Source organism: Mauremys mutica, chromosome 5, assembly GCF_020497125.1.
Source record: "Mauremys mutica isolate MM-2020 ecotype Southern chromosome 5, ASM2049712v1, whole genome shotgun sequence".
In the NCBI taxonomy this organism is placed as follows: Eukaryota; Metazoa; Chordata; order Testudines; family Geoemydidae; genus Mauremys; species Mauremys mutica.
This window is the reverse complement of record NC_059076.1, coordinates 111,111,222-111,128,620: the sequence shown is the minus strand read 5'-3', so window position 1 is coordinate 111,128,620 and position 17,399 is coordinate 111,111,222. Positions and strand designations below refer to the sequence as shown.

The 17,399-nt window shown below is 45.1% G+C and overlaps 1 protein-coding gene across 3 annotated transcripts in view; it reads right to left on the bottom strand.

The window, feature by feature from the left end:
• Window positions 1-17,399, bottom strand: part of KCNIP4 (potassium voltage-gated channel interacting protein 4) — a 764,317-nt gene that overhangs the window by 80,659 nt on the left and 666,259 nt on the right. For all 3 annotated transcript variants that reach the window (XM_045019171.1, XM_045019170.1, XM_045019172.1), the window contains exon 2: window positions 17,232-17,356. In XM_045019171.1, coding sequence (XP_044875106.1) covers window positions 17,232-17,356 — 125 coding nt within the window. The remainder of the gene's footprint in view (window positions 1-17,231; window positions 17,357-17,399) is intronic.

Genomic DNA, 17,399 nt, shown 5'->3' with positions numbered 1-17,399 from the left:
ACTACAGTGATTGAGTTGCAGTTCTCACAGCAGAATATTTAAAAGCAAACACCAAGAAAATTCCACATTTTAAAGTTGAGAAAAAAATTGAGACTTCTGCGGTATATCAGGGCCACTGCAGGCAGGAAAGGAAAATAAATAGGCACAGGAACTTTGGGCAGCTCTTCCACTTGAAAGAAAGTTGGAGGGTCAAATCTTTGAGTCCTTAATCCAGCAAAACTTCTATTGTTTAATAACGATACATTTCATACTTAAATATCTGAGCCATCTTATCCAGGGCTATGCATTCTAAACACATTGGCTCAAGGATGACATTTTCTGGCATATTCTGAACAGTGCTGAGCACACAGATGGTGCCCAGTGAATAATACAAATCATGACAATAATCATCGACTCTATGGACTCTGTGGATGCAATTTCTGTTCTTTTTTCTGGAATTGTCCTGGATACAGCTGAAACCCTAAGAATTTGAGGTATAAACACACCTGATACTTAAATTATACTTTCTGATTCCTTCCTTTTCACCAACTCAGAACAAAAAAAGACAAAACAAAATGGTTTTCAGTTAAACCATTGCTCTACAACCCAGCATGGGGCAGAACCTGCCACCTCTTGGGTGTTAAGTGATCCCTCCCATCTGAGTCTCATTCTCCATCCTTCCTGACCTCTGTGCTGCTTTTCATGCTGTCAACTAAAACATCCATCCCAACCTCCTGAGACCATTTGCTGGAGTCTCAAAGAACTGGCCACCTTGGTTTTGCTCCCATCTATCAGAGTTCTCTTTTTTTGAAGCATGCAGCAGAGAAATGGACTGGTCTGCTGGATAGGGAACTAACCCTGAAAGATCTGGGTTCTACTCCCACCATGGACTTCCTGTATGACCACAGGCCAGTGCCTTAGTTTAAAAACATTTTAGGCACCCAAAGATGCAGCTAGGCATCTAGTGGGGTTCAGGGCCGGCTTTAGGAAGTACGGGGCCCAATTCGAACAGTTTTGACAGGGCCCCGGCAGGGAAGACGAAAAAAACCCCAAAAACACGTAAAAAAACCCACGTGAGGCTTGTACTCACCGGGCGGTGCTCCGAGTCTTCGGCGGCACTTCGGCAGCGGGTCCTTCACTTGCTCCAGATCTTCGGTGGCACTGAAGGACCCACCGCTGAAGTGCCGCTGAAGACCTGAAGCGCCGCCAGGTGAGTAAAAATTTAAAAAGGTGCCTCTAGCCAGGGAAGAGATTCTCACTGGGCGCGGGGCCCTCTTAGGCGCGGGGCCCGATTTGGGGGAATTGGTGGAATTGGTCTAAACCCGGCCCTCGTGGGGTTTACAAAGTACCTAACATTCTAGGCACTTTTGAAAATTCCAATAGGTGCCCAAATACCTTTGAAAATCTGGCCTTTAGTCTGTGTGTGCCTTAGTGCCCCATCTGTACAATATGGATAACAGCACTGCTCTACCTCACTGAGGGGCTGTGAGGAGAAATAGGTTAATACCTTGTGATACTATGGTGAAGGGGCCACAAAAGTACCACAGATAAAATGGGACCTTATCTATACCACTGCTATCCCTTCCCTTGGTTTTGGCCCCTTCTTTTCACCAATGCCCCCCAAATCGCCCCCTTTTCTGAATGTAACCTTGGCTCAGAGGGCTTGCCTGTATCTTTTGAGTCTCCTGTGTTCTCACTAAAACAACCCCTCTTCCCTCCCCCACTCCACAGAGGGATTCCTGTTTTACAGAATAAACTTCCAGATCCTTAATTTAATCACAAGCCCTTTCTTATCTTGCCATTTTGAGCCTGAGCCACAAAACAGCATGTTTGTGTGTTGGGAGTGGGGGGGAGGGAGGAGATTCTAGTTCTAGTAGCAGGAGGCAGGGCTGGAAGGAGTCACTGGGCTCCCACTAGTGGGGTGGATCATACAGGGGGGAATCCCCACTGCAGGCACCCTACACTGGTCTTGTCCTCAAGGCAGGGGAAAAGCAGAGTGAGGGGATCAGGGGACACATGGAGGAGGTACCCAAGTCTGACCCTGAGGTGGAGGAGGAGCAGAGCAGGGAGGAGGCACACAAACCTGACCCTGGAGGGCAGGGGCAGACAACAAAGAGGCAGGAGCACCCCACTGTTCTCAAAGGCTGAAGGGGGAGTCCCCCCTATTGGACTGATACAGCAATGCTGACAGTGGCCAAGCCATGAGGTATGCCCGCTATCTAGGAACAGGTGTGTTTACATGGTGGTGGACGTGGAACTGGTGACGGAGCTCCTTCTCCTTCTCCCTTCATTATTTCTCCTTCTCCTCCTCCCTGTTATTCTGCACAATCCGGATTGGTTTGGTGGGACTGCCAGTCAAACACACAGAGTTAACGCTGACCCTTGAGAGAGTATGAGCGAATGAGCAGATGGGTACTGGATAGAGGACCAGCCCAGGAAATTTGGAAACAAAAACACAAGAAAGAGCCCTGAGCAAGGAGAGAGGGGAAGCTGTTTGGAGGAGAGGAAGCAGCTTACAAAAAGGGACTCTTGTAATCTCTCAACCTGGAGGTGACAGGACAGCTGAGACCACATAACTGACACACCGTTTTGAGCTCAGACCAGAACATACAGATAAGCTGGACTGACCCAAAGGATGGAGAGGATTGCACTGGTGTGGGGCAGAGTCTGCGTGTGCCTGGCCAGGCATGGAACGGGGAAGAGCTGTTTTGTTGTATGCCATCCCAGGACTGAGAAAGTTTGTGTACCCCCTGCTAGAGATCTCGGCCTGGGTCAGCTCCTGGCTTTTCCTGGGTTAGATACAAGGGTTGCTCTATTATTAAGTGTGGTGCTTGTTCCAGGGGTTAACCCTGACCCCACTAAGAGAGAGGGTTGGTATTTGTGCTGAGGTATGTGGCTGAGATCTAGGACCTCTTCCCCAACTATGGGAACCCCCACCTGACCATTGTCTTTTCTTCTGATTTTGTGTAAGGTTTGTTGCTGTTTTTATAAATGTAACAAATACTAATTTAAGAAGGCAGGATAGCAGACTCCTAAAAACCCGCACCTAGAACATCACAGAAGAATTCAATCTCTCTAGCATCATTCATTTTTATTTTTCCTTTAAGAGTCAAAAGCCATTTTCCCTTGTTATGATCAGCTTTTAGCATTTGACAAATATAATGCAAAGGGACACATTCTCTATTTGTACTACAATACATAAATTCTACTCAAGAAACGGATTGTCTTGGAGACCACATTTGAAAGGGAGAATGAAAATTATTGCCTATTAATCACTGGTCAGAGTGGTTATACAAACTGAAAATTGCTTTAAGGGTGAAAGTCACCTCTGTGCAGAGAAGAAGCATGAAACCTATGTAACACTGAAATCTCACTTATGTCATCAAAATGACACTCTGCCTTGGGGAGAATTTCACTCTAGAGATGTAAAAGAAGAATTAGTTGTTCCTAAAATGTAATGGACACAGATGAGATTTACCTTTTACCTAAAAAAAAGGTATTAGAGATAAGACAAACAAATGTAAAACTTAAACCTTAAAACTTTTGTAGGGAGGTTGAGGTATTTTTCTCTCCACAAAACAGACACTGTATAGACTGCCACCCACAAATCAAAAAGTTCACGCAAGATTCCAAATATTAGGCACACACCTCCACCCCCAAACCTCAAAAACCAAAACAACCCCCCCCCACACACACACAAAGAAAAGGAGGCGGAACAGGAGAAAGACCTTATACCTGTTAAAACACAATAGACCAGTGGTCTAAGGACAAGGCACCAAAAAAGACTTACACCAACATCAGATATAAAAGGCAATAAGAAGAGGTTTTATAAATACATTAGAAGTGAGAGAAAGGCAAAGGAATGTTTAAGTCCACTATGTAGTGGGGAAGGATTGCTAACAACAGATGACATTAAGGTGGCTGAGGTGTTTGATGCCTATTTTGCTTCCGTCTTCATTAAAAAGATTAATGGTGATCAGATAGTTAATAGTATCTTTATAGTAGCAAAAAAGGGAAAGAACACAAGCCAAATGGGGAAATAACAGGTTAATCAATATTTAGATAAGTTGACAGAGCCTGATGAAATTCATCTTAGGGTACTTGAGGAATTAGCTGAAGCAAACTCAGAACCATTAGCAATTATCTTTGAGAACTGGTGAAATTCCAGAAGATTGGAGAAGGGCAGACATAGTACCTATCTTTTAAAAAGGGAATGAACAAGACCTTGGGAATTACATACTAGTCAGTCTAACTTGATACCTGGAAAGGTACTGGAACAAATGATTAAACAATCTTTATTTTTTGGGGCAGAACTCACTTGTCCTTGTCTGCTCCTCTCTTTGGCGGCACATACAACCAGTGACCCTGGGAGTGGGTGGGTATAAGGTATTCAAACCCTTTAGCAGGGATGAAATACTTCTTTTTGGACCTCTTGGAGGTGGGTGGGATGGAGGATGGGGTTTGCCAGAGGGCCTTGGCTATCTTTAGAATCCTGTCATGCAGAGGCAATGCGACCCCTGAGGAGGCTGCCACCAACAGCATGTTGAATAAAGTATCAGACTGCTCTGCCATTTCTTCCACCTCCAGGCCCAATTTCAAAGCCACTCTTCTGAGCAAGGCTTGGTGCTCCTTAGAGTCATCAGGTGGACGGACATGTGGGGGCTGCCACTACTGCATTGTCTGGTGACGAGGATGAGGACTGGACCACCAGGAGAGTGCCTGGGACATTGTGCCGCGTTGGGGAAGGTTCTTTTGGAGCGGACACCTGCTCCTTTACTCCAGTATCTGATCCCGCTCCACGTCAATGCTGGGGATTGCTTCTTCGAGGCAGCAAAGGAGGAGTGGTGTGAAAAGAGCACTGGCATAAACAGCATGCCCTACGTGTTCCAATATGGCTACTGAGCCAGCTACTGGCTCTACTGCCAGGTCGGCACCATGGAAGCTAAGGCGGTCTTGGGCACTCACAAGGGCCACTGCTGTCATAGTAAGGGGATGAAGTCCCACTCCAATCTGGACAAGTCCCCTTCCAGTGATTAGGGTGGGGCCGTAGAAGTTTGTGTCTGGCGACTGACCGTAGATGTGGGAGAGTGATGCCTCAAATAGGAGGACTGGTGCCTCTCCAAAGACTGGTGCCGGAGTCTGGGAGATGGGTGCCATGCCGGTGACCAGTCCCATATTTGAGGGGAACGATGAACTGACGGAGATCTATGACAAGGGGTTGGCTGGAGGGAAGATGACTGGTGCCGGATGTATGGGGACCGACGTCTCACCATAGGCAATCTGTGCCACATCAACGATGACCACGAGCATGGTGCTGGAGACCTGGGCCATCTGACAGGAAATCTAGATTGCGGAATCGGGGATCTCGGCTGTGGAGATGGTGAATACTGCCTCTGCTCTGGGGACCGACGGCATTCGGTTGCCCTCTAAGGAGATCTCATAGCTGGCTTTCCCCCATGGGAAGCCTTAGCCGGATCCAAAGCCATGCGTGGCACCGGCAGTGCCGGGAGAGGTCTCTGCTCCAGAGCCTCCAGGAGGGCCTCAGATGTCGATGGCCCTGCCAAGTGCCTGGGTTCCCTACTGCTCCAGGGAGTCGGATCTCTAGGAGAGCTGGGGGGTCCAGCTGGAGAGGTACCCCCTTGTGGCTCCAGAGTGGGTGGGCAGCCTGAACAGGTCCTTTGCCCAACGCCCCTTAACTCTTCTTGCTCGGTGCCGGGGAGCCTTGTTTCTTCAGACACTTCTTGGGCACCGGCGAAGAGGAGCAGTGCCGGCAGTACACTCTGCACCGATACTGAGGTGCTAGGCATAGAGTTGGAGTGGGAAGGCTCCGATGCCAGGCAAAGTGCAGCCTGCATGAGGAGGGTCCTTATATGAGTGCCACACTCCTTTTGAGTTCTAGGACAAAAGTCCTTGCAAATGAGACACTTTTCCTTCACGTGCGACTTCCCCAAGCACTTTAGACAGCTGCTATGAGGGTCACTAATATGCATAGGCCTATTGCAGGCAGAACAAGGCTTAAAACCCAGGATGGGGCATGCCCCAGCCCAGGGCTAAGTCCCGCTAACTTACACTACTTAATACCTACTTACTGACTAACTACTGTAAACAAACTATATACAACACTAACAAGGAGAGTTAGAGAGAACTGCTGTCCACTTGCGAGGCAAGGGGAAAAGGTGCTCCGACCAACCATCATGGGCAGTAAGAAGGAACTGAGAGGGCATAGGGCAGGTGCTGCACTCCAGAGGGTACCACTGCCGACCTGATGGATACAGCTAAGGCAAAATCTCAGATGGCTGTGCACATGGGCGCGCACACACATACAATAGAATTGACATGAGCAAATACTCGAAGAGGAACCTAATACACATTAAAATGAAGCACTAAACACTAACTAACTAATCAAACAAACACGGTTTGAGTAAGTAAGGCACTTTGTTCAATGCTATGGATCCATGAGATCTGTCTGACTGCTACGGTTGGAAGGAACTGAGGTGGCAACACGACCCATTTTATAGCCACACCTTCAGCACATGCTTTTATACTGAGGGAAGGAATTGGTATTTATTATTTAGCATGTGCATAGTCATTTAGTTAAGTGATGGCATCTTCAGTGGCGTGATGCAGTTCTTCTAGGCCACTGCTGAACCTAGTCAGCAGGCATTCATCGACAATGTGCATCATCATCTGTATTGCACCGCAGCTGCACAAAGGGCTGTCACTAAGGCCCCAGCAATACTGGTTGGCTGCACAGAGACCTTGCCAGGTCTGGAACCTGTTCAACAGGCACAACTGGTGCCAGGGCAGGTCAAAACCAGGGGTCAGCGACAAGGGACTGGTTGAGGATTATAACAGATCCATTCCTCTTGCCAGAGTGTTTCCGCCCTAACATCCTGGTGTGGCAAATGAGACCACAATGGGCGACATGACAGCAAATGTGCAACTGGTGGTTTAAAAAGGTCATTGTGCAGCGGCAGGCTTGGGTTGGTGTGTACTTTCTCCACTAACTTGCTACTGGCAACCTCTCGTCTGATATGAGGAGGAGCAATATTGCTCACAACTGGAAGCCATGGGAGTGGAGACGGATGCAGGGTGCCGGAGATAATACGCATAGAGGCATATAACTGCCTATCCACCAGTTTGATGTGTGATGATCGACTCCAAACAGGTGCGCAGTACTCCGCCACAGAATATGAGGTGGCAAGAGTGGACGTCCGTAAAGTTGGAGCATGAACACCCCATGACAAACCTGCCAGTTTGCTTAGAAGATTGTTGCACATCTTAACTTTAGCTGCTGTCTTCTTCAGCATAGTAACTCAGTGTGCAGTCTAAGGTCACACCTAGATAGGTCGGTTCTACTTCATGCTTCACCTTCTGACCATTCAGATAAACATTCAGCTCTCGAGTTGTGCTGGTGTGATGAAGATGGAACAAACTGGAGACTGTTTTTATGACACTTGTCTGGAGGCCCCAAGTCTTACAGTAGAGTTGTTGAGGAGAGGACTTACAGAGGAGTTGGTGGGGCGCAGGAGCATTCTAATGGGCACTACTATCAGCAAGGCTGCACCAAGACAGGGGGTGCATCTACATGCTTTTGAATTTTTTTGGGGGGGGAGAGTGTACAAGTTAAATATTTTTATTACAGTAGAATTTACACTATGTTGAATTTCAACATATTGTCTGTATGTGCCTGATTTATATACTTATTAACAGCAATATGAGCACTTTGAATGAAAGGTGTCTTAGAAAAAAAATTTCTCAGAAAATATAAATACACAAGGTAACTATTTAAATCTCCCTCATTCATAAAAGTGTCTCTATTCAGTTTCAGAGACTAAGGAATCAATTCACATTTTCCATGGTACAAGGATGGGGTTGGGGGTGGGTGTATGGGCCCCTAACCTGCATACGTTTCAGTAGTGACACACATCTAAAATCTATCCACATTTCCCTGAACGTCTGTTAGTCTTCTGAGATATTTATTAGTACAATAGAATTTGTGATGAGAACAATAGACCAAAATAAAGGGTCATTAATGTTTAAGTTTTGCACAGGAACATCCTTTGTGTGACAAAGGCATCATCTAAGATTATATCTACACTTAAACCGCTACAGCAGCACAGCTGCAGCTGTACCACTGTAGTGCTTTGGTGTAGACATTCACTACAGCAATGGGAGGGGTAATCCGACCTCCCCAAGAGGCAGTAGCTAGGTTGATGGAAAAATTCTTCCATCAACGTAGCACTGTCTACACCAGGTTTGGTTGGTGTAGCTATCTCTCTCAGAGGTGTGGATTTGTCACACTGCTGAGAGACATAGTTCTGCAGATGCAAGTTTCCAGCGTAGACCAGCTCTAAGTATTTTTAAAAGAGAAATGTGCAGTGGCTTAAAGCTGTGAGAGACTTATTAATAGACAAAAGAAAAAGCAAGTCCACATGCTGAGTGCATGCTTGATAGTCTAGGCAATTTACTGTGAAGTGCCATTTGTACTAGGCATGCCACAGAGCCATTGGTTTGAAAGGTTAATGATTGCAGCAATCACAATTTCAATTTACAACAAATGGATGACAAGAAGCCAAATAGAAAATGGAGGAGCCCCACTGTGATGGTAGCTGACCAACAATCCATCAACAACACTCCAGGAAGATTGTGAAGCCAGAATGCTGGGAAAATCTTTGGAGCCTGGAGAAGTCTGAGACTTCCATTCAGGGGCGGCTCTACCTTTTTGGCCGCCCCAAGCAGTCATGCGCAGGAGGCGCCCCGGAGCCGCGGGAGCAGCGGACCTCCCACGGGCATGACTGCGGATGGTTCGCTGGTCGCGCGGCTCGGCTGGACCTCCCGCAGCTGCGGACGGTTCGCAGGTCCGGCGGCTCTGCTTGAGCTGCCGCAGGGATGCCTGCGGGAGGTCCAGCCGAGCCGCGGGACCAGCGAACCGTCCGCAGTCATGCCTGCGGGAGGTCCACTGGAGCCGCGGGACGAGCGCCCCCTCCGCAGTCATGCCTGTGGCAGGTCCGGTCGTCCCGGGGCTCCGGTGGACCTCCCGCAGGCATGACTGTGGCAGGTCCGCCGGCCCAGCCTGCTGCCCCCCCGGGAAAGGGCCGCCCCACGCGCGTGCTTGCCGCGCTGGGGTCTGGAGCCGGCCCTGCTTCCATTAAGCCCATTTTTTCAAATAACGTAAAAGCTTTAAAATTTCTAAATTACTGAACACAAGCCTACGCCCTCCCGTAGTGCTTATCCTTTTCATAGCTCTTATCACATCAAAAGGATCATCTCCCACCCCTTCGCATCACATTTCCTTTCATCTCTCACCTCTTGTCCTTTAAGTGTTGCCCTAGTGACCGTGGCCATGACCCAAACAACCCTTCCCCAGAAAGCTAAATGAGTACTTCTGGCTGCTTTTCTACAATTGTCCTCTACTGCTCTCTCCTGAACATTGCAGCAGATGTGATGTTCTACCAGGGTAACCCTCTCCAAAGCATCCAAGCAGCCACATAAACTGAAAGACTCATTCCTTGACTTTCTGCTTCTACTGCATGAACTATTCTACTGCTTCAACTATTCTATGATAGGTGCTGTGATGGTGAGAATGTCAATTCGGCTGATCATGATATAGTTCAATGTAATTTGCTTGCATAAGGAAATCCAATTGATTAAAATGTCCTTGAAGGCTTACTTAGTTTTTAATTAAACAACAACAACAAAGTAATTGCCCAAACCTCTTAAATGTCATGCACATTACAAAAACACTTGATTCAGATATCATCTTTCTCGTCTACACTGAAGCAGAACTGTGCAGGCATACACTGCATACACTGGACATAATTATACAGGATATCACTTTTTATTTCTGTCATGACTGGGACCCAATGACTTATTCCCTCCTGGAGCATTTGGATAAACAGACATACAAGAGAGAACTGTACTGTATAAAGTAAAAATGCAGTTGAAAATTCAGACAATTATACTTTTCATGTGCAGTACATGATTTTTGATGCACAAAAGGCATTTAATATTATTACAAGTTCTAGTCAAATATGAATTTCAAGAGGATTTAATTAAAACTTTTCATGTTATGTTTATCATCATATTAGTCATAAATATATGGTGGCTGTTCGGAGTCTCATCCCCTTCTATTCCTTCCCAGCTTTGTTGTTATTATTACTATATTATCATCAGTTGTATTATGGTAGTGCCTAGAAGCCAACTGATGATGGGATCTGGTCATGTGAGGCACTGTACAAACACTGAGGAAGGGACTATCTACTACTCTAAGTGCTTACAATGCAAGGGCTTGTTTACACAGGAAACGTTCACCATTTATACTGGTTTAGTTAAATAGTTATAGTTCTACCAGTATAAACCTCGGCAGGAACACTTTTATTCTGGTATAAGAGTGGTTATTTTGGGTTTACCTTAAAATCGTTCCCAAATGTAATCCCTTTTTCTTTTTCTTATTTCCTGTTTTTCAGCCAAAAACACATATTGCTATAATTACAGCTGCTGCTTCTACTTGCTCTGAGTTGATATGGAAACATTCCCAGGAACCAAGTATAAAGCCTTGAGTGACTGCAAAGAAGTAGCTGCTAGGCTATTTCAGCACTCTAAAGGGAGTGCAGAAAGCTGTTAACCATACCCAGCAGCTGTTTGGAAGCTAATGTGGAAGGCTGCACTAAGGGCCGACATTCCGCACGTTCACACATACCCCTTAGTTAGAAGCTGGAAGGTCCTGCTCAATCAGTATTGAGTTCTGGCAGGGTTACAAAATTAGCAAACACCAGTCAGATCCAGCCCAGCCGTGCATGCAGGGAGAAGACAGAGCTTCCCAGGGTAACCTAGACTGTTCCATTTTGGCCAGGACAGTCCCTTTATTAAGCCCTATCCTGGCCATCCCAACTTTTTTGACCATTGTTCTTGCCAACTGATTAAGTTGGCAGAAGAAAATGGGACAAATTCCCAAGTTTGTCAAAAGAGTGAGGTGCAGAAGAACGTGCAGGAGGGCCAGTGGTGATGCCAGCCACGTGTGGGGGGCAGGGGAGAGAGACAGGGCTTGGGCAGGGGAAGGTAGGACTCAAGTGAGCAGCAATGCCAGCCCCAGCCTTGCATGGGGGCGGGGGGGGAGAGACAGAGCTCGAGCAAGCAGCGATGCCAGCCTTGCAGGGGGGAGGGGGAAAGGGGGCAGGGGAAGGAGGAGGAGGAGGACAGTCAGAGCTTGGGAGAGCAGCGACAGCAGCCCCGCATGGGGAAATGGGGGGGGAGGGCTCAGGCAAGCAGCTTAGGCCAGCCCTGTGCAGCGTCCCATTTTCCCTTTGGGAAATATGGGCATCCTAGGGTTGGATCTAAATACAGCCTGGTCTACACTAGGCGTTTAAACCGGTTTTAGGAGCGTAAAACCGATTTAACACCACACCCGTCCACACTAAGAGGCCCTTTATATCGCTATAAAGGGCTCTTTAAACCGGTTTCTGTACTCCTCCCTAACGAGAGGAGTAGCACTAATATCGGTATTACCATATCGGATTGGGGTTAGTGTGGCTGCAGATCGACGGTATTGGCCTCCGGGCGGTATCCCACAGTGCACCACTGACCGCTCTGGACAGCAATCTGAACTCGGATGCAGTGGCCAGGTAAACAGGAAAAGCCCCGCGAACTTTTGAATATTTCCTGTTTGCCCAGCGTGGAGCTCCGATCAGCACGTGTGGTGATGCAATTAAAAATCAAAATAAAGAAACAGCTCCCGCATGGACGATGCAGATGTGATCGCTGTAAGGGCAGGCAAATCTGTTCCATCAGCGCTCCGTTACAGAAGACGAAATTCAAAATCATTTTTAAAAAATCTCCAGACAGATGCCATAGCAGGGTCTCAGCGCACTGCTGCGTGATAAGCGTAACGGAAAGCCAAAGAATCAAATGGACGCTCATGGACTGGAGGACTCAAGTTATCCCACAGTTCCTGCAGTCTCTGAAAAGCATTTGCATTCTTGGCTGAGCTCCAAATGCTTCTAGGGTCAAAAACAGTGTCCGCGGTGGGTCAGGGCATAGCTAGGCAATTTACGCACCCCCCTACCTACCCCCAGAAGTGAAAGGGAAAACAATCCTCTCGACTCTTTTACATGTCACCCTATCTTTACTGAATGCTGCAGATAGACGCGATGGTGCAGCACTCAACACCAACATCCTTGCTCTCCCCACGCTATGGATGGCTGATGGTACAATATGGCTGGTATCCGTCCTCATCATCAGCCTATTGGCACATGGGGCAGTGCAAAAGGACTGGTAACCATGCTGACTAGCATCGGTAAGGTCAATCAAGGGCGCCTGGTCCTAATTTTTCGTGGTAGATGGTACAGTATGGCTGATAACCATCGTCATCATAGCAACAGGGGGCTGAGCTCCATCAGCCCCCACCCTTCATGTGTAAAGAAAAGATTCAATTGCCCCTGGACTAGCAGAGGGATGCTGGGCTCCTCTCCTACACACTCCTTACTGTCCTGTCTGGACTATCATAGCAGCTGGAGGCTGCCTTCCACTCATATCTCACTAACAAGTCACTGTGTCTTATTCCTGCATTCCTTATTACTTCATCACACAAGTGGGGGGACAATGCTACGGTAGCCCAGGAAGGCTGGGGGAAGAACGGAATGAACAGGTGGTGTTGTTGCAGGAGCACCCCCTGTGAATAGCATACAGCTCATAATTTCTGCAGGATATGACACAGAGCAGCTGTGCTCTCTGGTTCTATGATACAGTGGTTCTCTAGTACACTTGCCCATATTCTAGGCAGGACTGATTCTATTTTTAGATACCAAAAAGGAGGGATTGACTCAGGGAGTCATTCCCAATTGTGGCTTTTGCGCCCCTGGCTAAGAGCTGCCAGGGGCACTTATGACAGCAACAGATGGTGCAGTGCAAAAGGACTGCTAGCCACGATCATCTTATTACCAATTTATGGCATGGTAGATGGTACAATATGGCTGGTAACCATCTCTGCTATCATGCAAAAGCAAAAGCATGCTGCTGTGTAGCGCTGCTGAATCGCCTCTGTGAGCGGCATCTAGTACACATACGGTGACAGTCACAAAAGGCTAAACAGGCTCCATGATTGCCATGCTATGGCATCTGCCAGGGCAATCCAGGGAAAAAAGGCACGAAATGCTTGTCTGCCGTTGCTTTCCCAGCGGAAGGAGTGACTGACGACATTTACCCATAACCACCCGCGACAATGATTTTTGCCGCATCAGGCACTGGGATCTCAACCCGGAAATTCCAAGGGGTGGGGGAGGCTGCGGGAACTATGGGATAGCTACGGAATAGCTACCCACAGTGCAATGCTCCAGAAATCGACGCTAGCCTCGGACCGTGGACGCACACCACCGATTTAATGTGTTTAGTGTGGCCGCGCACACTCGATTTTATACAATCTGTTTTGTTAAACCGGTTTATGTAAATTCGGAATAATCCCGTAGTGTAGACGTACCCTACAGCTTCCTGTAATTTTTCAGAAGTCAGTGGGACTGAGACTGGGAAAACAGTATAAAGGAGGAATTGGAGATCGGAGGCCAAATGTCTTTGTGAGGTGTTTTATTACATCATTGAAACAGAGAGAGTGTGTGAGCACACAGCGACAGTTATCACCAAGGTTTTTTCTTTCTTATTTGATGTTGTTTATGTGGATGCTGAAACAACTGGCTATGTGGTACAACTAAATGTTTTATTTAACTGTCACTATAATACCTAGGGCGGGCCGAGGTGGAAGCAGAAGATCTCTGATTGTCAGAAGTCCCTATCCCTGTATTTATTTTGTAAGGGACTAGGCACTGTGTTATATTCTTCATGTTAAAGGAAAACAAGAAATCTCTAGTTAGTGATGTTAGTCTCACCAGGGTACATTGTAACTGCTGTGCTGTAATGATTTATCTTTGGAATGTTACTCATAAAAAGGAATTTGAAATTATTAATTGTATGTGTGCATAACTGTCTTATGGCAAAGGCTGGTACTGGATTCCTAAGAAGAAAAAGAAAGTGAATCCTATTACAATTTCAACTTTTAGTATTTAGAGGGTTCCTATAGTAAATCAAGCTCTTGCAAGGATAAGAATTCATGGTCTCTGCAAATACTTTAAGTCAGGAAGAGGGATTCTATAGCATAGAATTGGTAAGTAAATTGACTTACCTTCTCTCTACGTAGGTTCCACAAGCAACATAAATTAAACTGAAAAAGGCACCATCTCCTTTTTATAAGAATAAGAGTCTCCACTGGGGTGGAGGGGTTTACATTGGTATAATTATGTTGATTTAAATTCACAACTTAGCTTATACCAATATAACTTTCCCACTCAGGCAAACCCTGAGTATACACGACAGACAAGGCGTGGGGGAAATGAAAAGAACCAGACTTATGGTTTGCAAATGTCATGCTGGTGCCACATTTTTGTTTGTGTGTATGGTTTTGTTAGGAGGAGATTTGGTAAAGGGGAAGAAAGGAAGGGAGTAGGGACACTGAAGGGAGTTAGGTAAGGGGGATGGGGCAGGAGAGAACAGGGAGACAAGGAAGGAGGAGAACATGGAGGGCAGGTGGAGTGAGACAAAGACTGTGTAGGATGTGGTTGGAACAAACAGCCAATCAGCACAAGGGCTAAAATATCCTGAGTCAAATTTGCAAAAGCATTCTGACGACAACATTGGTGTCCAGTACCTGCTAAGGCTGCTTGAACTCCATTTGATAAACTATGTAAGGATGATAGAATAGACAAATATTTGTGGCTCAGTACATGCAAGATATCTGTGTAGTAGAGGTGCACTTGATCCACTCACGCTATGAGGAAGTTGGGGATCTTTGGCCCCAACACCAAACTTTGCAGCTAGAATTTATTACTACAATGTATAAAAACGAAACCCCAGATTCAACTGTGAACTTTGGAAAGAATCCAGTTCTGAATTCTGTGGCTTGGCTAGCTTCTGTTGCTGTGGCAGATGTTACTTTCCTAACAGTCTGTAAGACCGAAATATCCATTGCAGCAGTTTTGGAGACAACTGATAAGTTCTTTATTCAGTTTATAAACTGAATAAAGAAAAACTGCAGCTCATGCTCATTAACTCCAGATATTCAAAACTTGCATCTCTTGGATTATCATGGACGATAACGGAATGAAATATCTGAGGAAGGATGTATTACCATGATAAAACCTAGCTGATGCATCTTGGAATGTAAAAGGGGAAAACAAGTAAGGGATGGAACTCCTGTTTTAGGCTTTATTGAAAATCCTCATAATATTTCCTTATAACCAACACTTTCTACATACATGTTTCTACGTTCAAGAAAATATTCAGATCCAAAAAGACTCAAAAAGCTAGAAACTGCTCTTTTGGAAACATATAGGGAGCCTCAATTTGCCCACCTTACAGCTCTTAAAACCTTTCCAATTATGCCTTAGATAATTAGAGAACATTACCTCAGGATTTGCAATAGCTAGAGAATACTGTGAAGAACAAGGGAATGTTCTCTAATTATCTAAAGAAGTTGGAAAGCTAACAGCAATCACTCTTAATCACTACAATACCAATGTCTGATACCCATTGGTGTCAGGAATGATATTCAGTCAGGATGCCCTAAGGGTCTGACTGTATTTTATTTGCATTTGGATTTTTCAGTGAAAACCTTTTGTTTAAGAAGAAATTTCAGCTAGACTTCTTTCATTATAGATTATCCGAAAGCTGAAATCTGTAAGGTTTACTGTTTCTTCCGAGTGCCTGCCATTAAAAAAATATTATTCCTTCATTTTGTCATTGTGCTATCAGTATGCTATTAGTGGTACTGCATCTAACTTCTTATATTTCATTTTTATAGTAAATGTCAAGTGAAGGTCAAAAGAAAAACTAGATCAAAAGGGCCATAAAAGAAGGCTGCATATATTTTTGCATTCATCTGAACACAGGACTCAGCTCAGTGACTGGAAATTGCTCACTGATTACTGGTGTGCAACTCCAGTTCATATTATTCAAGCTCATTTAAAATCAAGGATCTTGGCTCAATGTTAATTGCATGTAATGTCATATAAAAGCATTCATAAAATAATCTAAAACAAAAAACAAAAATAAAAAAACACAGCTCTTGATACTTTCTGGTAGACACTCAAGGGTTTAGACTCAGAAATAACTTCATTCAGCTCTGTGGGCCAATAACTGCTTTATGCACATGTAATTCCCTCTGATTCAGTTTGTGCAAAATACTACCATTTTGATTTGATGTTGTTTTATAACCACTTTGCACAGGTTTAAATGATAAAATAAGGTGCAAGAAGACAGTGGAGAAACAAGCCTCATGTCTTTGGTTAAAAATGACTAATTTGTGCATGTTAAAATAGCTAGTAGTAGGACAGCTTATGTAATCCAGTGATTGTAAAAGAAACCTATTTGAAATTCACAAAGAAACACAGAAAATTGTACATCAGGGCTACAGCCACTACCTGTTTCATACTAAGGTTTACAACAATTGACCACTTAGGAACATTAATAAAAGTTTGCACTTACATAGTAACTCATGTAAGAATCTCAAAACGATTCATATACATTAATTAATTAAACCTCACATTACTTCTGTGAGGTAGATAGTATCATCCTGCTGAGTAAACCGATGCAAAAAGAGGTTAAATAACTTGCTAAAAATAACACTGCAAATCAATGGGACAGTTAGGAGAACAAGAATATGAGTCTACGGTCTAACCACTCTTCTTTACATTTCTCCATTTCTGTCTCTAAAACTCTACATCTATTAAACTTTGAGATGGGCTTAAGCTGCACAGTTTACCTCCAAACCCATTTCCAAACTTTCACACAGTTTGAAGATGTTCAGATTTAGGTTTGTGATTTAGTCTATTGTAGAGATAAGGACCATAACTTGGTGCCTGAGCCAAATTTGGGTCAGAACTTCTACACATTTCTGATGTTTTTCTATCCAGAGTTTGACTTAATTTCTCATTAAGCAAACTTTTGCCTATCTAGAGAACATCTATCAGTACTTAACCACCAACTATAAAAACCTCCTACAAATTGAACAGTCAAGCTTATGCATACCTTGAACATCTTATCTTGTTTATGGCAAACACGGTATTTGCTAAATTGACCAGATACATAGTATCCTGTTATTTAAACCCACAAACACTTTTATTATGCATTCCATTCATATACCATTTCTGATTTTGTTGTGGGTTGCACGCTGCTTAAGGTGACAATAAAGTCAGAAAGAAAGTGCTTACATTCTTGAATCCTCTATACAGAATCTGAAGTTCCTTCTTTGTGAATTTGCTCTGTGCTTCCAGCAGTTCAAGAGCCTCAGGCCGATGCCGCACGGTGGCTATTTCCATTTCATCTTCTACACTGTCTACAGAACAGAAAGAAAGCTCAACAAGAATATACGTGACACA